Source organism: Musa acuminata, chromosome BXJ1-7 (genome assembly GCF_036884655.1).
Source record: "Musa acuminata AAA Group cultivar baxijiao chromosome BXJ1-7, Cavendish_Baxijiao_AAA, whole genome shotgun sequence".
NCBI lineage: Eukaryota > Viridiplantae > Streptophyta > Magnoliopsida > Zingiberales > Musaceae > Musa > Musa acuminata.
In genome coordinates, this window is record NC_088333.1 from 11,365,138 (window position 1) to 11,388,206 (window position 23,069).

A 23,069-nucleotide genomic window follows, 5' to 3' on the forward strand; every position below is an offset into this window, starting at 1 on the left:
AATGAAAACAAGGAAAGTCTTAACCTATTCCACGGGTTAAGATCGAAGTATGATAAAAACTAGCAATGATCGAAAATAAGTGATCCCCCATAGTCTCCTAATGATGTTGGTAGAACTCCATTATATACCCATATGACCGAGGCTTTTTCCAAAGCTCAAGGACCTAACAGAATCCTATATCTCCTACTTACTAAAATGACAAATAGTATTATCACTTTGAACATCCAAAATACTCATTGCACCCATCTCCCTGATAAAAAAATCATCAACAACAGCTCTACCATCACTCCACAAGAATCATACAAATCATTACCTCCTTTCTTATCCTCCCTACTCAAAATACAATTAAAACCCCCAAAATCTAATACCAAGGGAGATATGAAAAATCCATGGAAGAAAGCTCATTCTAGAATAATTTTCAACAAGATATATTATTCATACTTGCATAAATCACCAAAAGAAGCCAAGGTTTCGATTGAAAAGCCAGCCTGGATAAGAACAAACTATGGAGCAAGACAACCTGGGTGTGCAAGTGGCTGGAATCCCAAATCAAAATAGTTCCACCGGAAGCTCCTACGATCGATTGTACATTGTACTTCCAATGCCTCCCAAAACTCACAATAACTCTCTTCAAAAGAAGCAAGGAAGTGTTTCTTTTCATCGATTAATCTCCTAAGATAAATCATATACACAACCCTACGAACCAAACTCCTATAGTTCCAACCAATAATTATCATCTAAGTTGAATAACAATAGGAAAGAAAAATCACACTCCTCTCTCGGTCCATGTGCACCGTCGATGTATCACCCTCCAACTAAGGTCAGGCTCATATGTTTTGAGGTTTCTTTTGGAGTGCTTAGGAATAAGATCTTATTTGGGCATTGGCCACAGTCATACATGTCACAATCTTTGTGAAAGCAGAGGAGGTCAAGGTACCAAGCGAGGTCGCCTTGTCATTGTTCTGGTTCTCAGGCAAATGAAGTGCAAATGAGGGGAGGGTTCCCCCATCTCCCAAAGAATTCATATATATATATATATATATATATATATATATGAATTCTTAGAGAAAACTCATTTTTAAGAAAAAAAATCCCAGTTAGTGCCCCAATTTTAAAAAATTTCAGCTAAATGTATTTTTTTTTTCAAAATGATAATATTACACCTGTCGATCACCACCTTCCCCAACACCATCGCCCTCATTGGACTTGTCCATGCGTGTCTCGTCTTTATCGTTCTCATCAGTGACTCAAGCAACCGATAATCTCTGTCGTCCTAACTTATCTCCCCTATAACCTATCAGACCCACCCCTACGCGTCTCGCCCTCATCATCCTTGGCATAGATAACAAGCGATGGAGATACAGGTAGTTAGAACTATGGGTGAGTTGTGGCCGCTTAAACTAGATGAATGATGTGTGAGATAAATTTTGACTATGTTAATAGATCATATGTTAATTCTACCGGTTCGAGGAGATTCCTGTAACAACATCAACCTTGCGGATTTAACTATTTGTTGTTCTTTTGTTGCTCGTGCATTTTTTGTTATTCTTAAGATTTATACCCATTATGGTCATGTGAAATAATTCTAGCATAGTTACATTGCTCTGGCATTGGAACAGAGGTTAATAATTTAGTTATCAGTTAGTTGTCAGATTAGTATCTTTTTACAAGAACTCTTTACCCGGTAGCAATGCTACTGTAGCTGTAAGTTGGTCATTACCACAAAGGTGCTTGTGTTCTTAATGTGCATGCTTTATGGATCAAATTCACTTGTGTCAGCATATTATTATTTTGAGTGTTTTTCGTCTCCCCAGAGAATGACCTCGTGATGATGACAGAGGGTTTGAATCAACTTTAATGTCGAGCTCTGCCTCCGATATGAAGAAATGGTGAACATGAACCAACATGAAAAGATAAAAAGGTTTTGTTACACCATAGAGGATTTAATGCTGATCCTATTTGAATTTTTTATGTCATGTGTCTTTAAATTCTATCTAATAGCAATCATGATAGTGAGTGCCAAATTAAAAAAGAGGAAACAAATGTAGTTAGATAAGGGATTTGGAGGTTATCTCACGTTCACTAACTCGGGTTCATGATCAAAGCTTCTCACTAGACATTTATTTGAATATTATCAAAGAGAACAGAGAGTGACAGACACCCCCTTCCCTTCGAGGAGGCTAAGTGAAAGGTTATAGGCAGAGTTGGTTTAGAAGCAAGCTTCAAGAGAACGAAGCTGTGTTCGCAAGTGGAACGAGTTCAAGAACGATAACTCTACAATATGAGCTTTGGAGTTCACGAACGACAACTCTTACAAGAACGAAGCTATGTGATAACGAAGTACAAACAAGTAAATCTTGCAATCGCATGCACGTAGCATTACCTAAATATATATATGACTTTGTGGTGCAAAATCCACAAATCTAAACATCATGAAATCGTGAGAAAATAACTAATACTGCACTGCCATAACAAAATTACAGCCTCCATTTAGTTAATAGCACCAAAGTGGCGGCTCAAAAGATTTCTTTGGCACAACCAAGGCAAATATTGCTCATTACAGAAAACCAGGAGTTTAGCCATGCCAAATGCTCATGTTTGTTGGAGAAAGAACTCTGCCAGATGCTCGCAGCACCGGTGATGTCTGAGTTACAAACTATGAACATAAATCATGAAAGAAAACCTCTGTTGCCTTATTGAATATGCTGCTTATGCCACATTTTCTATCTTCAGGATCCAAACAAAGTGGGAAGATGAAGGGCCAGCAGTGGAGTGCATCAGGGAAATATTAGCACGGCAACAGAAGTTTGTGCATAGACACCAGGATTCATGCTTTGCACACACTTGGTTACTTGCCAAAGAAATGCCCACCAATGTTCACAAAAGCAAACAGACAATGGCCATCGTGCACAAGAATGATGATCAAACATCGAGGTAATAATAAGATCCTGCAGCTTTCTGTTCTCGGTCTTTGGTAGAGTCCAACTTGTTTATCCTGGGCCTGTAATTAGTTGGATCTCGTCTGAAAGTGATATCAAGATGCTGCAAAGAAGACAAACACAACTTCTTCAGCAAAAGGGAACAAGATTAAGGGAGAGAATCAAAGAAATACTACTGACATCGAAAAGCATGTTCTAGAATAGCACAATTTATTTAGCAAGAGAGCAGTTAAGTATTACTAGTCGATTCAATTTAAATGAGTAACCATAACTTTGACAATAATGAATCAGCAGCAAGTCGAGAATGATGCAATATGACAATCATACGGAAGAAAGAACAACTTTGTCGATGTTCTTGTTTGATCCCTCCATCGTAGTCTTATATTTATCTTACAACACCATGCATGGAGTACAACAAAAACAACAAGAAAGTCGTAAAGCCCCACCACCGTGCATGGAGTGTATTAAGCTAATTATCTTTCCAACTTCAAGAACAGGGTACATAAATATGCTCTCCGCAAACGTAGCTCAACTGTGTTTCCACTTTCCATGCATCATCAGTGAACCAATGCCTCCCAGAACCACATCTTATTTATGAAACTCCCCCTTGGTTGCGCCTCTATCTAAGTCTTTTTTTAATATTTGCCACATAAATAATAACTTCAATTGCTCCAGCTGCAGTCTCATCCTAGAAAATGTGGAGCTCTTCTTTATTTAACCTAGATATGTTGAAGACAACCATATGAAATTGAGATTTTACAAAAATGATTCAAAGAAAAATGGAATCTGGATAGAAAACACTAATCCCATTCCATGCCAATTTTGCTAGTCCTTGGCATCTCTTAGTGGAATTTGTGAAGCACAGGGAGAAGACTGCCTTCAACAACCACTAACTTAAACATTCAAGCTAATTGGAGCCAAACCCTGGCTAAGAGCCTCAAATCACAAAAATCAAATCAATAAATCATACAATCCTAACCAATGTTTGACCCAAAGATTAAAATTTTGTACCGTACTGGTGTACCGAACTTTGCAAGGTACAATACGATACAGTGTACCAAGAGATATGCCGGGGCATACCGAATGGTACAACTAGAAAAAATATATATAAGAATCAATTTTAGTATCGAGCGATACTATATATATATATATATATATATAAGCCTTCGATGGCATTATTCCACCCTATCCCCATCCTATGTGCATTGACGAAGACAATCCATCTAAGTCATGAGTAGAGAGTGCCTGAATGTGAAATTAGGCATACAGGATCACTAAAAAAAGATATAAAATATATATTTTAATATAAAAAATATAAAAATAAAAAATCAATATATAAAGATATACAAAGATAAAGATACGATGTACTGAATGATCGCCTCGTCCTTCTTCTCCTCATCATCTCGTCTACGGCCTTCAACGTCAAGGAGGTGGGGAGAAGAAAGACGACATCAACATCGGAAGGTTCTTCGTGCGACGGCAGTGGACGAAGCAGGTTGTTCGGAGATGAAGAAAGTCGGGGTCTTCGCCGCCTTCCTTGCGGCCGCCTCTTCCGCTACTCTCGCCGCCGCATCCCTTGATCCCCACGCCTCCAGCTCCCCCTCCAAAGAGGTACAACTCTCCTCGCTATTAGCTCCTGGATCGGGATCGTCGAGGGAGGGCGATACCAAATCGAGATCGAGAAAGGGCGTCAAAGACAAGTTCGCTCCAAGGTACGACGGGCTTAGGTTCATCGAGACGATGGTGACAACGCATTAGTGACTCCGCGGTACTCTTTCTCGACGCTTCTCCCTCTTCTTCCTCGCCTCGCCTCGCCTCGCCTCGCCTCGCCGTAGCCAGGCCGATACCACCCAAAAGCGGGCGGTCCACGTGCCGATTAGCTAGAGGACCAGTACGTACCGCCCGTACTGGGCGGTACGAAACAGTATTAAAAACCCTGGTTTGACCTATCCCCCGAAATCGTATAATCCAAATAAATCGCATAAAACATATAATCCTATCGGTCTACTAGCTGTTGCGACAACCAGCCTATTCCAGGCGATCAAGTTTTGACAAGTATAGGTGATGTATTGGCTGATACAGTCAAAACTCATGTTGTATCAACTGATGCAGATCATACGATCGCAATTTTGAACGATACCAACCCAAATCAAGTCAAGTTTGACACAAACAATAAAATTGGCCATTTGGGACTTTTTTGGGGATCTAAATTGACCTATCCCCACTCTCTCAGTCACTCTCGTTCTCACTCTTGTTCACATCCTTTCTCACACTCTCATTTGTTATTAAAGTTCCTAATCAACGATTAGTGGTAATCAAACTATTGATTTGGATAAAAGAGGGATTGGAACTCGAGATCTAGTGGAATTTCTCTCCAATTTAAAGGCATCCTTTCTAGGTTTTATTTATCACTTTATATAATTGGAGTCGTATTAATGCACATTTACAAAGGTTAAACATGATTAAGATCATTCTCGTGTTAGTCCGAATTAGGTCTATTGTCTTCCATTTAGGCCCAAATTGGGAACATTTAGGGTTATCTACAACCAACCTTATACATTTATCTATGCCTCATATACACTCTATTTTTAATTAAATACTATAAAATTACCATTAAATTAGGATAAAAAACCTAAACAAGGATTTTTTTTGTGAATTTCTGGCCATTGTTCATCCTTTTTTCCGAAAGTCAGTTTGTACCAGCATAATGGTATATCGGTACCGATTGATACATAACATACGTCCATGGACCGATACCATGGGTCGACACAGTATGGTGGTCCTTGATCCGAACCAACATATCAGGTGACAACTGCCTTGCCAGGTTGGTCATAGTTAACAGAAATGTTAAACTTTACAAATGATAATGAGTGCAGGTACAGGGTACACCACTTATGATGGTGTTATATGGACTGTAGGATTAACTGATCCAATCGATCATGGTAGACACTGAACCACATAGTTCACATGCTACTTCAGATAAGATATTTTAACCATGCTGATTGATTGATCATGTATCTAATCAACTTAATAAAATTGTGGTAAAAGAACTATGAACTTGTATTGTATTTAGTCTACTGAGTGAATTGTTATTTAAACTTCTCATTTAAAAAATATTACAGTAACAATGTGTATAGATTTATTTCCCTCGGTTTATAACCACAAAACTAAATCATATTAATGAGATCCAGTCACCACCTTGGAATTCTACAAATATTTGGAACACATAGGATAATGAATGCTCACAAAGACAAGGGTGTTTGGAGCTATTCCAGTAGCTATTGTCTGGATCAAACTTAGTACCAATGGACAACTTACCATGACCAATCAGAAGGGACTAAATTCACCTCATGGAACCACAGTGGTTCTGTATGCTCCCCCAAGAAACAGTTTACTGGATATTTCTTCTGCCTTGATGGTTGAATTTGGCTGCTTTACAAGAGTTTTATGATGAGCCGCCAACAACAGTATCCACATATGCACAAACCCTACTAATCCCATATTCCCATCCATTTTGCAAAATCCAGAACAAGATCAAAGAGAATCAATGACTCTGTAAGGTGAACTCTTTTTTCATTTGTACAAAAGCAATGTTGGAAGGGCCAATGGGTCCGATGACTACCAGTCTTAACTATTTACCTTTCAATTTTTTTATTCAAATTAGCACATAAGTCTTGGGAGCCTGTTATAATCATTGTTGGACTACAGTGAATCATAACATTTCCGTCAAAAGGAAAAAACCAGTTCAGCTTAGCAAAAAGAAAGATCAGATATTATGAACCATGGCATACAAAATCATCTGTTCGACCAGTAACTCATTCAAAAAAGAGCTGTAACATTTCCAAAATATCTACTTTTGCAATTTCAAAGGCAGTCAGGAATTCTAAACTTTGATTCCAAACATTTTTGCATAATTAGTAATTATTGTACAGAAAGTAATTCCAAAGCTTAAAGAAATATTATATTGGTAATCAAATGGATCCACATGATATTTACTACCTAATGTGATATCCAATGTCATGCAAATCTAACATGCATTCCTATTTGGATGCACCTTCCATTAGGGATCAGACTATGACTGCAAACAAGGTAAAGTCCTGCAGTCATCATGTTTTACAATTTTGCCTCTTTTTAGCTCCTAATTATCATCACACTCCCACAAAATCATACTTCCATCTTATTCATCTACGAATTTTTTTCTTCAAACTCCTAATACATATCTCAATATCACTACATGTGATGATAAACTTTTTCCAAACAAAAGACCAGGCTTCCACCAAAAGTCCTGGTCTACCAAGTTTGATGATAGACCACTACATATAAAAGATACCTAAATAATAAAAAAGTCAGTAGAAATTCAAAGGAAAATGAACCACTAAACTGCATCAGAACAAAGAACATCAAGATGACATATACATATATATAAGTTCTCTTTTCTTGAGGATAAAGCATCAGATAAAATGATTGCTACTTACAGATAAGAACAGGTTCATTCCGGATACCAAAGACTGAGGTGCATTTGCAGTGCAATCTATAGAGGGCCTTCCCTCATATACAATGACCTTATCAGCCAGGTAGGTTGCCATGATGAAATCATGCTCAACAACGAAGGCAGTTTTCTTGGCATGAAGGATAAATCTCTTTATCACCTTTGAGGCGACAATACGCTGCTCCGAATCAAGATAAGCACTTGGTTCATCTATCAGATAAATATCTGCTGGCTGAACAAGTAACATGAATCAGCATAACAAGTTCACATAAAAAATGCAAAAAAACTCATTGCCAAAAGCATTCAAAAATATTAAGGGACATGCAAGTTAGCAGGTAAGATTTTCCACAAATCAGCAGATGGCAACTTCTAATGAAAGATCATTTGCAGCTCAACAAAAATCTAAAGAAAGTCTGGATTGAGCCATTATGAGTCTGAAATGCATCTATCTGCTTACAGAATAAGCAACAGTTGAAGAATACAGACCAAAATGAGATAAATCAACAAAACAATTTTCATTACAGCCAGATGAGATGGAAAATAAATAAAAAAATTATTATGTAAAGAACAATCCAATGAACACTACAGTGCAATAACTGTCGCTTCGTGGATTGTTATGCGAGATCATTTACAGTCATTCTTAAATGCTTCATAAAGTTTAGAACTCTCACTACATAGTTGCAAGAGTAAGCCACCAAATAAAATAGCATTTTATAAACAATTTAACATATGGCGTAAGCTATGAAATACAAACCTTCCCAAGACACAAACACAATGCTACTCTTTGCAGTTCTCCACCAGAAAGGTTCACAACTTCTTGGTCCATCAATTGTTCAATTTGCAATGGCTTCATAACATCAGTCACAAATTGCGGATGCATATATGAATCGCGAATTTTTTGATGCAGCAAGTGTCTCACTGTAGATGGAAACTTTGGACTAATTTTCTGAGGCTTATATGAAACATTAAATTCAGGCATCTCAAAATCTGAATCTTCCACAGAATCAGGCTTCAGTAATCCTGCCTGAAATTTGTTGACAATGTAAACCAAATAAGCAACATGAAATTCAGGTTGCAAAATTAGTACACATAGATAATTCCCAAGGTAAACATCATGCATACCATGACAGAATGGTGTGATGCAAATGTTTCAATCCAAGATCAGCAAATACAAATTACACCACTATACAATTATTGCCTACAAAAATATAGACAGAAGAGAAATGTATACATATTTAAATATCAAACGAAGTAAAACCTGATATAATGTAAACGTGTACATATTTAAATATCCATAGGAGTAAAATCTGATAGCAATAAAACTATAAGTATGAAATGAACTGATATAAAGTAAACCAAGCTAAACAAAACTCCATCTGTTTTAAACTAATACACTAGGATACTTTGGTATCAGGACAAATTAAATTGGTTAAATTGAACCTGTACCTTATTTCTTTTGTTTAATTACAGAACAGGGATATCCGAAAGAAATTACCAGCATCCGAATAAATGTTGTCTTCCCAGTCCCATTCTCACCCAGCATTACAATAATCTGAGAATCTGTAAATTCACCCTCGATCACTTTAAGCTTGAAATTCCCTTGGGTTTTACTCATGGTAGGATATTTATATCGTTGGTACGTCTGAATCTCCTCAGCACTTTCTTGAGGAGTCTCAGCAACCTGGATGATGCAACAACATGTGAAAAATAATAATAGATTTTTTATTAGAAGATATTCAGAAGAACATAACATTCTACCTTAAATGTAAGTGATTCATCTCGAAACCGGAGATTTTCTGTAGGAACAAAACCAGCCAAAAAAATGTTGATTCCTTCTCGTACAGAGAAGGGCAGCGTAACAACTCCATAAGCTCCTGGCTTTCCATAGAGACAACAAATGAAATCGGACAAGTAGTCCAATACACTGAGATCATGCTCTACAACAATCACATAGCTGAGCAAGGATAAATAAGAGTATTCAGCCTTAACCCCTATGCCGGTAAAAAGAGAAAAACCTATTGAATCAGGAGCAGGCTACCTGTTAGGTCTAAGTAGGGAACGGATAACTTGAGCTGCTTTAAGCCTCTGCTTCACATCGAGATAACTTGATGGCTCATCAAACATATAAATCTCTGCATTTTGTATGGCAACCACAGCGATAGCAAATCTTTGCAACTCTCCACCAGACAAGTCCCCCACATTTCGATCAATAACTTGATTCAATTCTAGGTCATTACACAGCTCTGCTTTCATCTCTCTCTCATCTTTTTGGTCAAGAACCTGTCCAACATTACCTTGAACAGCTTTTGGAATGTGATCAACATACTGCGGCTTGATGATTGCCTACAATATGCTATAAAACTATCAGCGACATGGAAAAAAAGGCAAGAAATTTTATCGCATTGATCATCATAATAAAGTTAAACCATTACAGCCAAGCAGTGCCTGAAATATTCAGATGCCTTGAGGCCCATCATTTACAAAGAAAACTAAGAATGAAAAAGAAATTACATAAAGCAATTCGATTAAGTTTACACTCCTGCTCATCCCATAACTATTACCAGCACTCCTTTTTATTTGCATCATTTGATGCTTACATTTAAACCTTCATCCCATGCACACCAAGCAAATTTCAAACGATCTTTACAAATCCAATCATTTCTCCATAAAATCATAAGAATGATTATTTCCTTTTATGTCATGATAATCGTTCACTAATTGCAAAATATATACTTTTGTACAACAAAGGGCTTCTACGAATCACTTGGACTTATTCAAGCATATACAATTAGGTACAAGCAAGAAAAAAAATGAAATGACACAAAAAATTTCAAAACTTCCATTATAAACAAAGAGTTGCACCATGCAGATAAAACTACAAATGATAAATAATTTCAACAGCTCCCAACATCTAATGGATATACATCAGAGATAGAAGAAACATGACCCAATTTAGTTTCTTTAAAAATAAAAAAAGTAACGAGTTTGTTCTCCATATAATCATTCTTCTTCCAATAGTCCAAGAGCAAAAAGACCTCGAATCATATTTATCAGACAGATCACTCCTAGTTAGAAATAAAGTTAAGTACTTCAGTTTAGTCATAATCAAATGTAAATAGATGGACACAATCATCTGATAAAGTATATCTGACAAGATGAGGTTAATATTGAAATTCTACTACCATGACAAATCTGCAATTGAAAAAAAAAGGCAAGAATACTTGAATTCTGGAAAAAAAAATAAAACCATAAAGCATATACTAATTTTAAAAGTACACTTCTAAGCACCTTTAGATTGTCCTCCAGTATACGTGTAAAATAATTCTGAAGCTCAGAGCCACGGAAATATGTTAAAATCTCCTGCCAATCAGGAGGATTCTGCAAAGAGAGAAAAGTTGAGAAACTGCAGGCATGCAAACATCAAAAAAAACATGAAAGAAAAAAAAACCTTCATTATGTATTACATTGAATCTACCCAAGTTGGGCTTCAACTTCCCAGCCAACACTTTAAGTGCGGTAGACTTTCCAATACCATTTGTCCCAACCAAGCCCAGAACTTGTCCAGGTCTTGGAACTGGCAACCTATAATAGAAAAATATCCATCATTGAAATTCTAGATCAACAAGTATCACAAAGAAGCAAAAAACCAAAGTGTCTTCCATGTTCTGAAATATAATCTTTGCCAACCTGTGCAATTTAAATGTATTTGGTCCATAACGGTGGGTCGTGTCTTTGTCTAAGTCCTTTGGCAGATTGATAATCTGAATGGCCTCAAAAGGACATTTCTACAACCAAATGACAAATAGTCACATTGTTCAGATATAGGTTAGGATGCTCAAAGTTCTAAAATCAATAACAATAACCGAATGGAAGATTGAAAGACCTTAACACAGATACCACATCCAATGCATAACTCCTCAGATATGAAAGCAATCTTTGAGGCAGGAGTTACTTCTATGCAAAGTTTTCCTGTCAGAAGAAGAAAGATAGAAAGCAACGTAATATATCTAAGTTAATGGAAAGGCCTAAAGTCAATGTCAATTAAACAATACAAAGCCAAGTTAAATAAAAAAATGGTAAGTTACACAAAGAAATGAAATGGCAGGTGCAGCAGCTAAAACTGAACTTTTGAGTTTCATTTGTTAGAAGACCAACCAAATAGGTAGTCTGGTAAGAATGAAGTGGAACTAGATACCAATACACTAAGAGAGATGAAGGGATCTAATTTCACAATGTAATTACTCAAAACATTCAAATTTCAATTGAATGGTTTACACAAAATCATTGACCACTATTCATGTAATCAGGAAAAAAAGAAGCCATTGATCTGTAGCTAATAAATTAGAAACTCCCATCAACATATTTCTATACTACACTGAGAAAGAGAAGAGAAGGACAATTCTACAATTTTGAATATATCCATGAAACTAAATGTTGAATTGTACTTACTGATCTGGCCAGCTTAACTGCAACTTTACCTATTAAGGCATGTTATTATAAGATTAACAAAGAAGGCCAGATAAATTATAAACACTTACAACCAACTCATTGAATCAAAAGATTCATGCAGCAACCTCCCCAATGCACAAGGCTCTTGCCAATAAAGAATCTGGAGATGGTTAATGCACGTAGCGTTACTGACATTGCAAACATAAATGGACACACTACCTATGATCTTGATGGCCAAGATAGAAAAAAAAAAAGTGGCCCAGAAAACAAGGCTCCTACGAGAATCTACAGACAGGCTACCTATGATCCTGATGGACAAGGACGTAAATGTAGCAGCCTTTCCAATATTTCAGGAATTCATGGCCATATTACCTATGATCCTGTCAGCCAAGATATAAAAAAACGGTATCCCAGTGCACAAAACTTCTGCATTGAGAATACAGAAACACACCAACTAATATCTCGATGGCTAAGATAACCAGAAGACGTATCCCAGCTATAAAAAGAGCGAAGGCATGCTAAATTGAACTGCCAAAAACACAAATAAACAAAGAAAGAACTCTTTTTGAACCAGAACTTTGATCGGCAACCATCGAAAATCAAAGTCCCGAATTTTAGAAATAAATCGCGTTCAAGAAAGGTGGAAGAACGCAACAGAATGCCTGTTTTCACGACGGGGCAACTCTTCTTGCACTCCTGTCGGCACTTCTTTGGTTTGCATCGATCAGAGCTAACGATAGCGATACGGGTCAACCGATCGGCCATGATGGAGGGGACGTGGCCCTAGCGACGCCTCAAAAATAAGACCTGATACATGCGAGAGGGAAGAAATTAAAGAAAAATAGCGAATCCACAAGCCCTAACGCTACCAAAAACAATCATCCGAATAAGGAATTGGAGATGTACCACCACTCGCTGCCGATGCTCGCCAGCCGAAGTGGTCTAGAACCCTAGCTAGGACTCCGGCCGACGTATATAAGGTGGCGGATCTTGTCGTGGAAGACGGCAAAGAACGGATCTCAGGCCACCGAACCCGGTCGGCGACGTGTCGGGTTTCGGATCGCTACCCGTTTGTAACAATAACTCACGTTAAACAAACAAACAAATGATTAGTTCACGTCCTCTTTATAATTCCCCTTTTTAACTTAATGTAAGATCTAAATTTATTAGTATCGTGGTCTTGATGTCGTCGGAAGTCAGACAGAGCTCGATCTGGACTCGAAAGCATGAAGTCGTCCAAGCAACCCTCCTAACAATTAGATGAGATGATTCATGCAACGTCGAGGTACCTGAGGTGGCTCAAAGATGACTTTAGAGGAGTCTTCGGCTTCCCGTGGTCTCGAACTGGTCCAAGATGGGCTCTAGTCTCCTGACGATCCTACACGAAGATCAATGTCGGGAGGAATTTTTCGACCTGACCCCTCTAATGGTCAAATTAGTATCGTAGAGTTATGGGGTGAAAAAGCTTGCGGTGAGAGAGGTTCGACCCTAGGTAGGTATCAGGGATCGATTTTTATACTTTGGAGGCCTAGGGGACCATTCGTAACTGTTTTAATGCCTTCTTTGTGTCACTTGTCCACGTGTGCAACTAGTCTGAATGGCCTTTTACGACCTATCGCTTGTAGAGGCCAACTAAGGGGAGAGCAAATCTAATCAACCACTCAGGGACACTGCCCCTAGTGGCCGATAAGATCAACCCGAATGGCCTCCCGTGGATTGTTGTCTGCAAGGGCCAACAAGCTATTACCTCCCCACATTGTTGTCGAGTGGGGGGATGACCTGGCCTTCATCCTCCACATCAACTCCTCTATGGCGGCTAGTTGGCAGGTCATGATTGGTGTGAGAATATCCTATATCATCTGTTACCCCCCCGCAAGCGTGCTTTAGGGCTCTTGCAAAGGGGTCTGAGGCACATCGTTTAGTCTTCTCGTTGATTGGGATCTCCTTTCACCGATTGGGTTCTCTCGATTTGGATATCTCAAGTGCATTAGGTTTGTGCTTTTGCCGTAGCGGAAATCTTGGTGCGGGTTAAATTTCCTGACTCACTCGCCTTAGGCTTCATCATTCCGATGCCTTCGCCATCGTATATATCTTGGTGTGGGTTGGATTTTTCGACTCACGCCTTTGGCTCATTCGACTCAAAGTCTTTATCGTAGCGAATATCTAGGCGTGGGTCAAAATTTTCAATTCACATGCCTCGGGCTCATTTGGCCTCGAGCCTCCACTATAGCGAATATCTTGGCATGAGTTGGATTTCCCAACTCACACACATCGGGCTTATTCGGCTCGGAGCCTCCACCATAACAAATACCTTGGCATAGGTCGAATTTCCTGACACACGTCTCTAGCTCATTCGACCCAAAGTCTCCACTATAGCAAATACCTTGGCATGGGTCGGATTTCTCGACTCACATGCATTAGGCACATTCGGCCCAGTGCCTCCACTCTAGCGGATACCTTGGCATGCGTTGGATTTTTTGACTCATATGCCTCGGGCACAATCGACCCGGTGCCTCCGCCATAGTGGATACCTTTGGCATGGGTCGGATTTTTGGACTCATACACCTTCGACTCATTCAACTCGAAGCCTACGTCATAGCAGATATCTTAGCGTGGATCGAATTTCCCGACTCACATGCCTCTGGCTCATTCAGCTTGAAGCTTACGTCATAATAGATATCTTGGCATGGGTCAAATTTTCTGACTCACATGCCTCGGGCTCATTCAGCTCAAAGTTTCCACCGTAGTGGATACCTTGGCATGGGTCGGATTTCCTGACTCACACACCTTAAGCTCATTCGGCCTGAAACCTCCATCGTAGTGGATATCTTGGCATAGGTCGGATTTTCCGACTCACATGCCTCGGGCTCATTCAACCCGGAGCCTCTACCATAGCGGATACCTTGGCACAGGTCAAATTTCTTGACTCACATTCCTCAAGCCCATTCGACTCGAAGCCTCTGTTATAGTTGGCATCTTGGTATGGGTTGAATTTTTTGATTCATATGCCTTGGGCTCATTCGGCCCGAAGGACTCTACCATAGCAGATACTTAGGCATGGGTCAGATTTCCCAACTCACACGCCTCGAGCTCATTCGACCCAGTGCCTCTGCCATAGTGGATACCTTGGCGTGGGTCAGATTTCTAGACTCACATGCCTTGGGCTCATTCGGCTTAGAGCCTCCATCATATTGAATCTTGGGCTCCTCATATGGTAGGCTTTCATTCCTTCTTTATCATAGCGGATCTCGAGCTCGCGTCGTGGCGGGTCTTTGTCCCTTCTCCATTATAGCGGATCTCAAGCTTTCGTCGTAGCAAGCCTTCGTCCCTTCTTCATCGTCATGGATCTTGGGCTTCCATCATAACGGGCCTTCGTCCCTTCTTCATCATAGCGGATCTTGAACTCCCATCGTGGCGAACCTTCGTCTCTTCTCCATCGGAGCGGATCTTGGGCTCTCGCTATCACGCCTGTTAAATCGATAATATTAAAATTTCATCAACAAACCAATCCAGGATCCAAACTAACATTTGAGGACACTGAGAAATATTCAGTCAAAATTCACATCCACAAAACCTGTGCAGTTTATAATCATATACCACATCACTCGATAATTCATAATTATAAAAACCCAAGCCAACTTAACAAAACATTAACAACACTTATAAATCTACAAGCTAAATAATTTATACAATCAAAACTCCAAACATTTACCATAAGTTAATATCATCGTAAACATTCAAAATTTTCAAACTTTTACATGACATATCAATTCAAACATATCGACAAAATTTTCATTACATACAAAATGCACTTATACAATAATAACATAACAACCAATAAGACTTGCCCACAATTCTGAATAGCACTCCACTGCCTCAGCCCAATTCAAACATCTCAGTGAGTGACAAGCTAACCTGAAAGATTTTATATAACAACGGAGTGAGCTAAAAGGCTCAACAAGTGACAAACATATCAATGGCAAAAGAGGTTAGTTTTAAACAAATAAGGTATCAAAATGCAAGGTAAGATATATGAATTCATGGATATCATCTTATTAGATACAGAATCATAAATGTCATTTCATTCACAATATATTTGGTTCATAACAAATGGAGTAAAGAGTAATTGAAGCATATCAATGACGTATAAAATATTCTGGAGCATATCAACAGTATATGAAATATTTTGGAGCATATCAATGGCAAATAAAATATTTCAGAGCATATCAATGGCATATGAAATGTTTCGGAGCATATCAATAATAAATAAAATATTTTGAAGCTTATTAATGGCAAAAGAAACATTTCAGAGCATATCAATGACGTATAAAATATTTCTAAGCATATCAATAACAAATGAAACATTTCAGAGCTTGTCAATTGTGTATGAAATGTTTAGTATATCAATGGAACAAATACGAAACAGAAGCTCAAACGTCATATTTGATGTTGCATTCATTTCATTCTTATTCAAAGCACACATAGAAGCACATAACCAAAGCTTTGGATATCATATCGAATATATAGAAGGTGAAGTGGGACCCCAAATATAATCTAGAGCATCACGGGCTCTAGGCACGTACCTTTTATCATTTTTGGCAAAGGTCTAGATAATCCCTTCACCATTTCTGGTAAAGGTCCAAATAATCCCTTTACCATTTCCAACAAAGGTCCAAATAATACCACAAACACCTAAGTGCAAAAGGACATTATGAATAACAAAATTGACGCATATCGGAAGCACATACGGAACAACAAAACGTACATGTGCCTTTAGGAGTCAATATAATGCAAATATAATTTTTCACAAATGCCTTCAAATTTGAAAGGAAATAAAATAAGAGCATATAAGGATTTTAGCACATATCGGAAGCACATGCGGAACAATGGAACATACATGTGCCCATACGAAATAATGTGATACAACATAAACTTTATATAATAAGTTTCAAGTATATAAATAATATAAGAACAAGAGTATACAAGAATTTAAAGCATTAATATAAATCTCAATTGAAAAAAAATACTAGATGAAATCAATTTCCAAAGGGAATGAAACAAGAATAAGCAAAATCGACCAAAGCTCGATTCTGATAAAATTTAAGGCACATTGTATAAATTATTTGGATAACCAATTATACTCCAAATTATTTAAGAATGATATCATTTCAAAGATATTTCAATCTACTTATAGATAAAATAAGTTTCATATGAATCGAAGTTTCTAATAGAGCGTTACAAATAATTTGGTAACCAAAGATTATAGATCAAAATCTTTATTTTGTAGAATTCATAGGTTTAGATTCAATAGAAAACTAAATAGGAATTGGTATTCTAAATCTTTCAATCTAGATATCAAAAGAAAGATCTATAAGTCTAGTTTCCAATAAAGTAAGTTTTACATAAATCAGAGTTTTCAACAGGGACTTATAATCAGTTTAATATGGAAAGGTCGGAAGTTATGGTCCCCATTTTACAGAATCCATAAAGTCAATTGAAACATAAGTTTGGACAGACAATTTTACTCCAAATTCTTCAAATAAACTATCAAAAGAAAGGTTTACGAGTGTTATTCAGATCAAATAAGTTTTTTCCAAATTGGAAATCAGTGCAGGGATTTATATCTAAAATAAAGTGGAAGGGTCAGAATCTTGAAAGTTTTCCTAGTTTAAATCGCTACGTCTAACAAGAGATATATTAGATACAATACTAGAACAATTCAAATTTTCTCATATCCAACACAAATGTAAAGATAGAATTGTAGTAGGAAAGGATTAGAATACTTGTAGGAGAAAAGATTCAAATACTTGCCTTTGGAAGATTTCAATCCAAAGATTAGGTATAAGCCCAAATACTTCTTCTACTTTTCCTACATCTCCTCTCCCTGTTTCATTTTCTGCACCTATCTTATTTCATTCTCCACCGCTGCTAACTGATGCAGAATGTAGAGACGTAATCACCTGCTCTCTGCTCTCCCCTCTCCCCTCTCCCCTCTCCTCCTCCTTCCTTTTCTTCTCTTTCCCAATCACGGTCGTAGCCGCAGTCACGCTGCAGCCTCTTCCACTGCGCTACTTTAAATTTCCCTTCTCTTATTCCTTTTTTTTATTTCCCAAACATAGCTGCTGTAGTCGCAATCACAGCCGCAGCTGCAGCCACAACAACTACAGCCTCTTCTTCATTCTCTGCTTCTTCCTCTCCTCTTCCAACTGCAGCTACCACCATCGCAGCTGCAGCCCCTTCTTCTTTCTCTCTTCCTTCCCAACTGCAGCCATCTTCCCCTCTTCCTCTTCTTCCATCTCTTCTCCCTCTTCTTCCCTTCTCCTCCCTGATGCCCCACACTTCCTCTCCTCTATTTCCTCCTGCAGGAAACAGAGGTGGTGCAGCTTTAGCTGCAGCCACCTCTCTCTTCTCTCTCTTCTTCTTCTTCTTCTTCTTCTTCTTCTTCTTCTTCTTCTTCTTTGCTTCTCCCTCTTCGTCTCCTTCTCCTCCCTGATGCACTGCCTCCTCTTCTCTTACTCTCCTTTGTTTCCCATGTGGGAAAGAGAGTGCGTTGGAGGCGGCGGGATAAAACTCTCATTTTTTTATTTTTCTTTTTTTTACAATTTAATAGTTTAATCATTGAGATTTCTTATATTTATATATAGGTCCTCCGATTTATAAATAGGTCCTTATAAAATAAATTTTAAAAGTGAGGGATATTATACTCTCCATGACAGACCTTCATCCCTTCTTCGACGTAGCGGATCTCAGGCTTTCATCATAGCGACCCTTCATCCTTTCTCCACCATAGTGGATCTTGGACTCCTATCATGGTGGGCCTTTGTCTCTTCTCCGTCATAGTGGATCTCGGGCTCTCATCGTGACAATCCCTTCTTCGCCATAGTGGATCTTGAGCTTTTCGTCATAGCGGACCTTCGTCCCTTCTCTGCTATTAGGGATCTCGAGCTCCCGTTGTAGCAAGTCTTCACCCTTTCTTTGTTATAGTAGATCTCGAGCTCCTATTGTGGCAAGCCTTCCTTCTCTCCTTTGTGGCAGGTATGAGTCACTCTTTCGTAGCTGGTCGAGCCATTCCTGATAAGTAGATGAGATTTCCCTAACTGTTGAGGAAATCTCTCTACTCTGTTGAGGGAAATCCTCTAACCCGTTGAGGAAACTTCTCCTTCTAACCTGTATATAAAGACGGAGGATATGTCAATAACATTAAACTTCTTCTTCTACAACTCATTTATCTCTTTATTTTAACATGGTATAAGAGCCAGCTCCTCTTGGCGACAGCAGCATCGCCATGTGTTAGCCAAGCGGCCACAGTAGCACGCTGCCTCAAGCGGAGTCATTGAAGAAGCACCAAGACACGGATTCAGAGCCGGTGCTAACCGGTCTTGCTTTTCTTCGCCGGCCTTGCTCCCTCTCCTATTTGCTGCCTACAGTAGACACTCTCCGTCGCCGTCACGCAAGGAGGAAAACATTCTCTCCTCAATAACAGTGAACGGCGAACAACGGTGTCTTCCTCGCTTCCCGGCCAGTAGCAGTCGCAACTGCTGCACCTTCCTCTTCCTTCTTCTTCGCCGGAAGGACAACGTGGTCCTTCAGCCCCACGTTGGGCAGCACCAGAGAAGACATCAGCCGCCTCCTGCACTTCTCCGGCCAGTAGCAGTCGCAACTGCTGCATCTTCCTCTATCGCAGCAGCCGCCTCCTGCACTTCTCCGGCCAGTAGCTATCGCAACTGCTGTATCTTCCTCTACCGCAGCAGCTTTCGCTGTCGTTTCCCTCTACACAACGGCGCCTCCTCAACGGCGGTGTCTTCCTCCTTAATAGCGATGAACGGCGAACGACGGTGTCTTTCTCGCATCTTCCTCCTTCGCTGTCGCAGCCACTTCCCGGCCAGCAGCAGCCGCAACCGCTGCATCTTCCTTCCTCTATCGCAGCAGCTTTCATTGCCGCTTTTCTCTATACACCTAATTGCTACAGATTTCTCTCACTGCAGTTTCCTTGAGTACTGCTGCAGATTTTTGCGGTCATTTTCCGGCGAACCGCAGTCTTGAGTACCGCTGTAGTTTTCGCAGCCATCTTCCGGCGAACTGCAGCCTCTACAATCTGCTGCAGCAAGCAGCAATCCACAGCAGCGAACTGCAGTCTTGAGTACCGCTGCAGTTTTTGCAGCCATCTCCCGGCGAACTGCAGTCCCTACAATCTGCAGCAGCAAGCAGCAATCCACAGCAGCTGCCGGCAGCTTTTGGCACTGTTGTAGATTGCTCAATCTGCTACAGCAAGCAATCTGCTAGTCATAAGTGCCCAGCAAGCCAATCACGTGAGTGATGGCACGTGTGACTTAATACAGAATCTTTTTGCTTATTATATTTTGGCGTATATCACTTTATAACTATTGCATAAATGCATATATATTGTGATGTCCTTGGATTTGTGCAATGGGAATCGGATCGTGATGAGATCACGATAATGAGATCGATTCACCTTTAAACACATATCCTAAATAATCCCGGTCATAGGTTACTCGAGAGGGACATCGTGATAACCGGATAGACTGGTGTGCTGTATACCCGTCCATATGATGGATGCAGCTGGTCTCATAGCTGCTCGTGTAGGGACACTAGGGATACAGTACAGGTGCTCATTGGAGAATGAGTTCACTGATTGATCCGCTTACGGAATGCTGGATGGTTGATGATGCCTTATTGTCAGACAACGATTCCGTAGTCCCAGTGGTGTATCTGGTTCTTAGACTTGAGACACCAAGGATGTCCTGTATGAGTGCTCCACTCTTTGATACCAGACTTATAGGTTTGGCTGTTCCCAGATCTAGTACAGCTGGTCATTGGGAGTGGTAGTCGACCTTACGAGGGCTATTGAGTGTCGATAGAGGATCATCCACTCTCGGTATCATGAGAGGAATATCCCATGTGTTCTTGCTCAGACAAATCCCTGGCCAGGGTCATTCGGGTTGAGAGAGAAAGAGTTCTCCGGGAGAATCCGATTAGAGCGAGACTCGAGTAGAAACCGTATGGGTCTGACAGCACCATGCTCGATATACGGTCTCTGGGATATTAGATGGATGAGGGACTATAGGTACATGGTAACTGAGGACAGACAGGTCCAATGGATTGGATTCCCCTGTATCGTCTGGGGACTACGGCGTAGTGGCCTAGTACTTCCGTAGTCGATGAGTCGAGTGAATTATTACAGAGATAATAATTCACTGAGTTAGAAGGAGTTCTGACAGGTATGACTCACGGCCAGCTCGATATTGGGCCTAGAGGGTCACACACATATGGTAGGCATTGCGATGAGTAGAGGTTCGGATATGAGATATCCGACGGAGCCCTTGTCTTATTGGATGCAGATCCAATACCCACTAGGGAAAGGACCCATTAGGGTTTTGACACGGGATCTCTATAAATAGGAGGGATTCACAGCCTCATAGGTTAGAGTCTTTGCTTGCCCTTCCTATTCTCCTCTCCCTCTCCACCTCAGAGTAGGCCTGGAGTTTTGAGGAGCGTCGTCGCAACCCTGCTGTGTGGATCACCGCTAGAGAGGAGGACGCTTGACCTCCTTCACCCTCTCCTAAGGATCTGCAAGGAAACAGGGATATACGATCTCCCTAGGTAACACAATCTCTATACGCAGTTTTTGTGTTTTACGGATTTTGCGCACCAATCTTCGCACGACGATGAATATCTTTTTGGGAATCGGGGATTTTTGTTTTCTTGTTCTTTCGCTGCGCATATGATGTCGCCTCCCCTATGATTTCCCAACAGTGGTATCAGAGCCAGGTTGTTCGTGCGAATGATTGGTTTTGAACTGCGTGTATTGTGTTTAGGAAGAATTTTGACGTCAAAATCGTTGACGCAAAAGCGAGGAAGGGCAGCAACAGTTGCTGCCCTCGATCTGCATGCCTGCAGCCACCTGCAGCGACAGCCGCAGCCACAGCCAGGCAGCACAGCGCCGGCGCATGCGCAAGCGCTGTGCCTGCAGCAGCCGGCCGGCGGCCTGCTTGCAGCAGGCTTGCTGCCGGCGGGGCTGGCAGCCCGCGGGTAGAGGCGCCTGCAGCCGCTGAGCCCGCGGGCAGAGGCGCCGCGGGGCAGCAGCGAGGGCTGAGGCACCGCAGGACAGCGGCGCCTGTGGCCGCTGCTCCCACTGGCAAAAACCCCGCAGGGGCGGCCGCCAGCAAGGCAGCACCGCCTGCGGGCGCTGCCTCGCGGGCAGAACCGCCCGCGGAGGCGGCGGCGCCCGCGGGGGCGCCCACCTGCAGCGGCAGCGCCCCCAGCGGGCGTGCCGCCTGCAGGCGAGGGCACTGCCCTCGCCCCGCCGCACAGGCCGCCGCCGGCAGGGTGGCGGCGGCGGCAGCAGCAGAAAGGGCATTAGGGTTTTCTGGGAAAAAGACAATTTTGCCCCTCGGAATTTGAGAAATTCCAGTTTCTGTCTTTTGTCCAAATTACGAAAATACCCTTAGGAATTGAGAAATTCCCTACATGTCCCTGATTTCAGAAAAATATTAATTAATTAAAAGGTTTAGTTGATTATTATTTTTATTATTATCTAGTAGTCCTACATGATGATGATTATTTATACATGTGATGTATGATGTGTGGACGGATGATCATGGACCGTGTGATATGTGTACTTGTGATTATTATTATTGAGGTCTGCGAACCTCCATTATATTTCTCGTTTATTGTCGGGCCTGCGTGCCTATGATTAAGTTGTAATCACATGAGGAGGCGCAGCGGGAGCGTGGATGCCATAGCGGGACCCACGAAACGGACGATCGTGATGCATGGAGATGCATCAAGATGTCGACGGAACCGACGAGGACGAGATGGACGATCACAAGGCATGGAGATGCACCGTTGCACACATAGATCTTGATGTGAGTGATTAGGCCTACTGGCTCGGGCCTAATCATATTAGGTTGTGGTCCATGATCATCTGGTGTGATTGCTTATACACATACTAGATATGTATATATATTTGCATGCGATGTAGATATATATTAAATATGCATATGTGTGACATGTCATATTAGGAGACCAAATCATAGAAACATCTCTCGATAATATTAAGTCGGTAAACGTGAGGCAATTAGATTGACCCACGTGGCCTTCCATCGTTATGAGTAGGAACCGAATCCCGGTGTAGGTTGAGTTGGTCGAGTCCCTCGAGACTCACCTATATC

General features: G+C 40.6%; 1 protein-coding gene across 2 annotated transcripts; it reads right to left on the reverse strand.

Moving 5' to 3' along the window:
• Positions 1 to 2,441: 2,441 nt before the first annotated feature.
• On the reverse strand, positions 2,442 to 12,937 carry LOC135678819 (ABC transporter E family member 2-like). Of its 2 annotated transcripts, XM_065192005.1 has the most exons (12): positions 12,784 to 12,937; positions 12,540 to 12,684; positions 11,312 to 11,397; positions 11,116 to 11,213; positions 10,893 to 11,010; positions 10,717 to 10,806; positions 9,467 to 9,771; positions 9,187 to 9,382; positions 8,924 to 9,109; positions 8,183 to 8,452; positions 7,415 to 7,660; positions 2,442 to 3,042 (listed from the first exon to the last, which is right to left on the reverse strand). In XM_065192005.1, the coding sequence occupies exons 2-12, from the start codon at positions 12,640 to 12,642 to the stop codon at positions 2,923 to 2,925; spliced, it is 1,818 nt and encodes a 605-aa protein (XP_065048077.1). In that variant the 5' UTR covers positions 12,643 to 12,684; positions 12,784 to 12,937; the 3' UTR covers positions 2,442 to 2,922. The 2 variants fall into 2 exon arrangements, with proteins under 2 accessions (XP_065048077.1, XP_065048076.1); XM_065192004.1 differs by lacking the exons at positions 10,717 to 10,806; positions 10,893 to 11,010; positions 11,116 to 11,213; ... (1 more) ...; positions 12,540 to 12,684; positions 12,784 to 12,937 and having other exon boundaries at positions 9,187 to 9,302; positions 9,467 to 9,603.
• Positions 12,938 to 23,069: the final 10,132 nt, after the last annotated feature.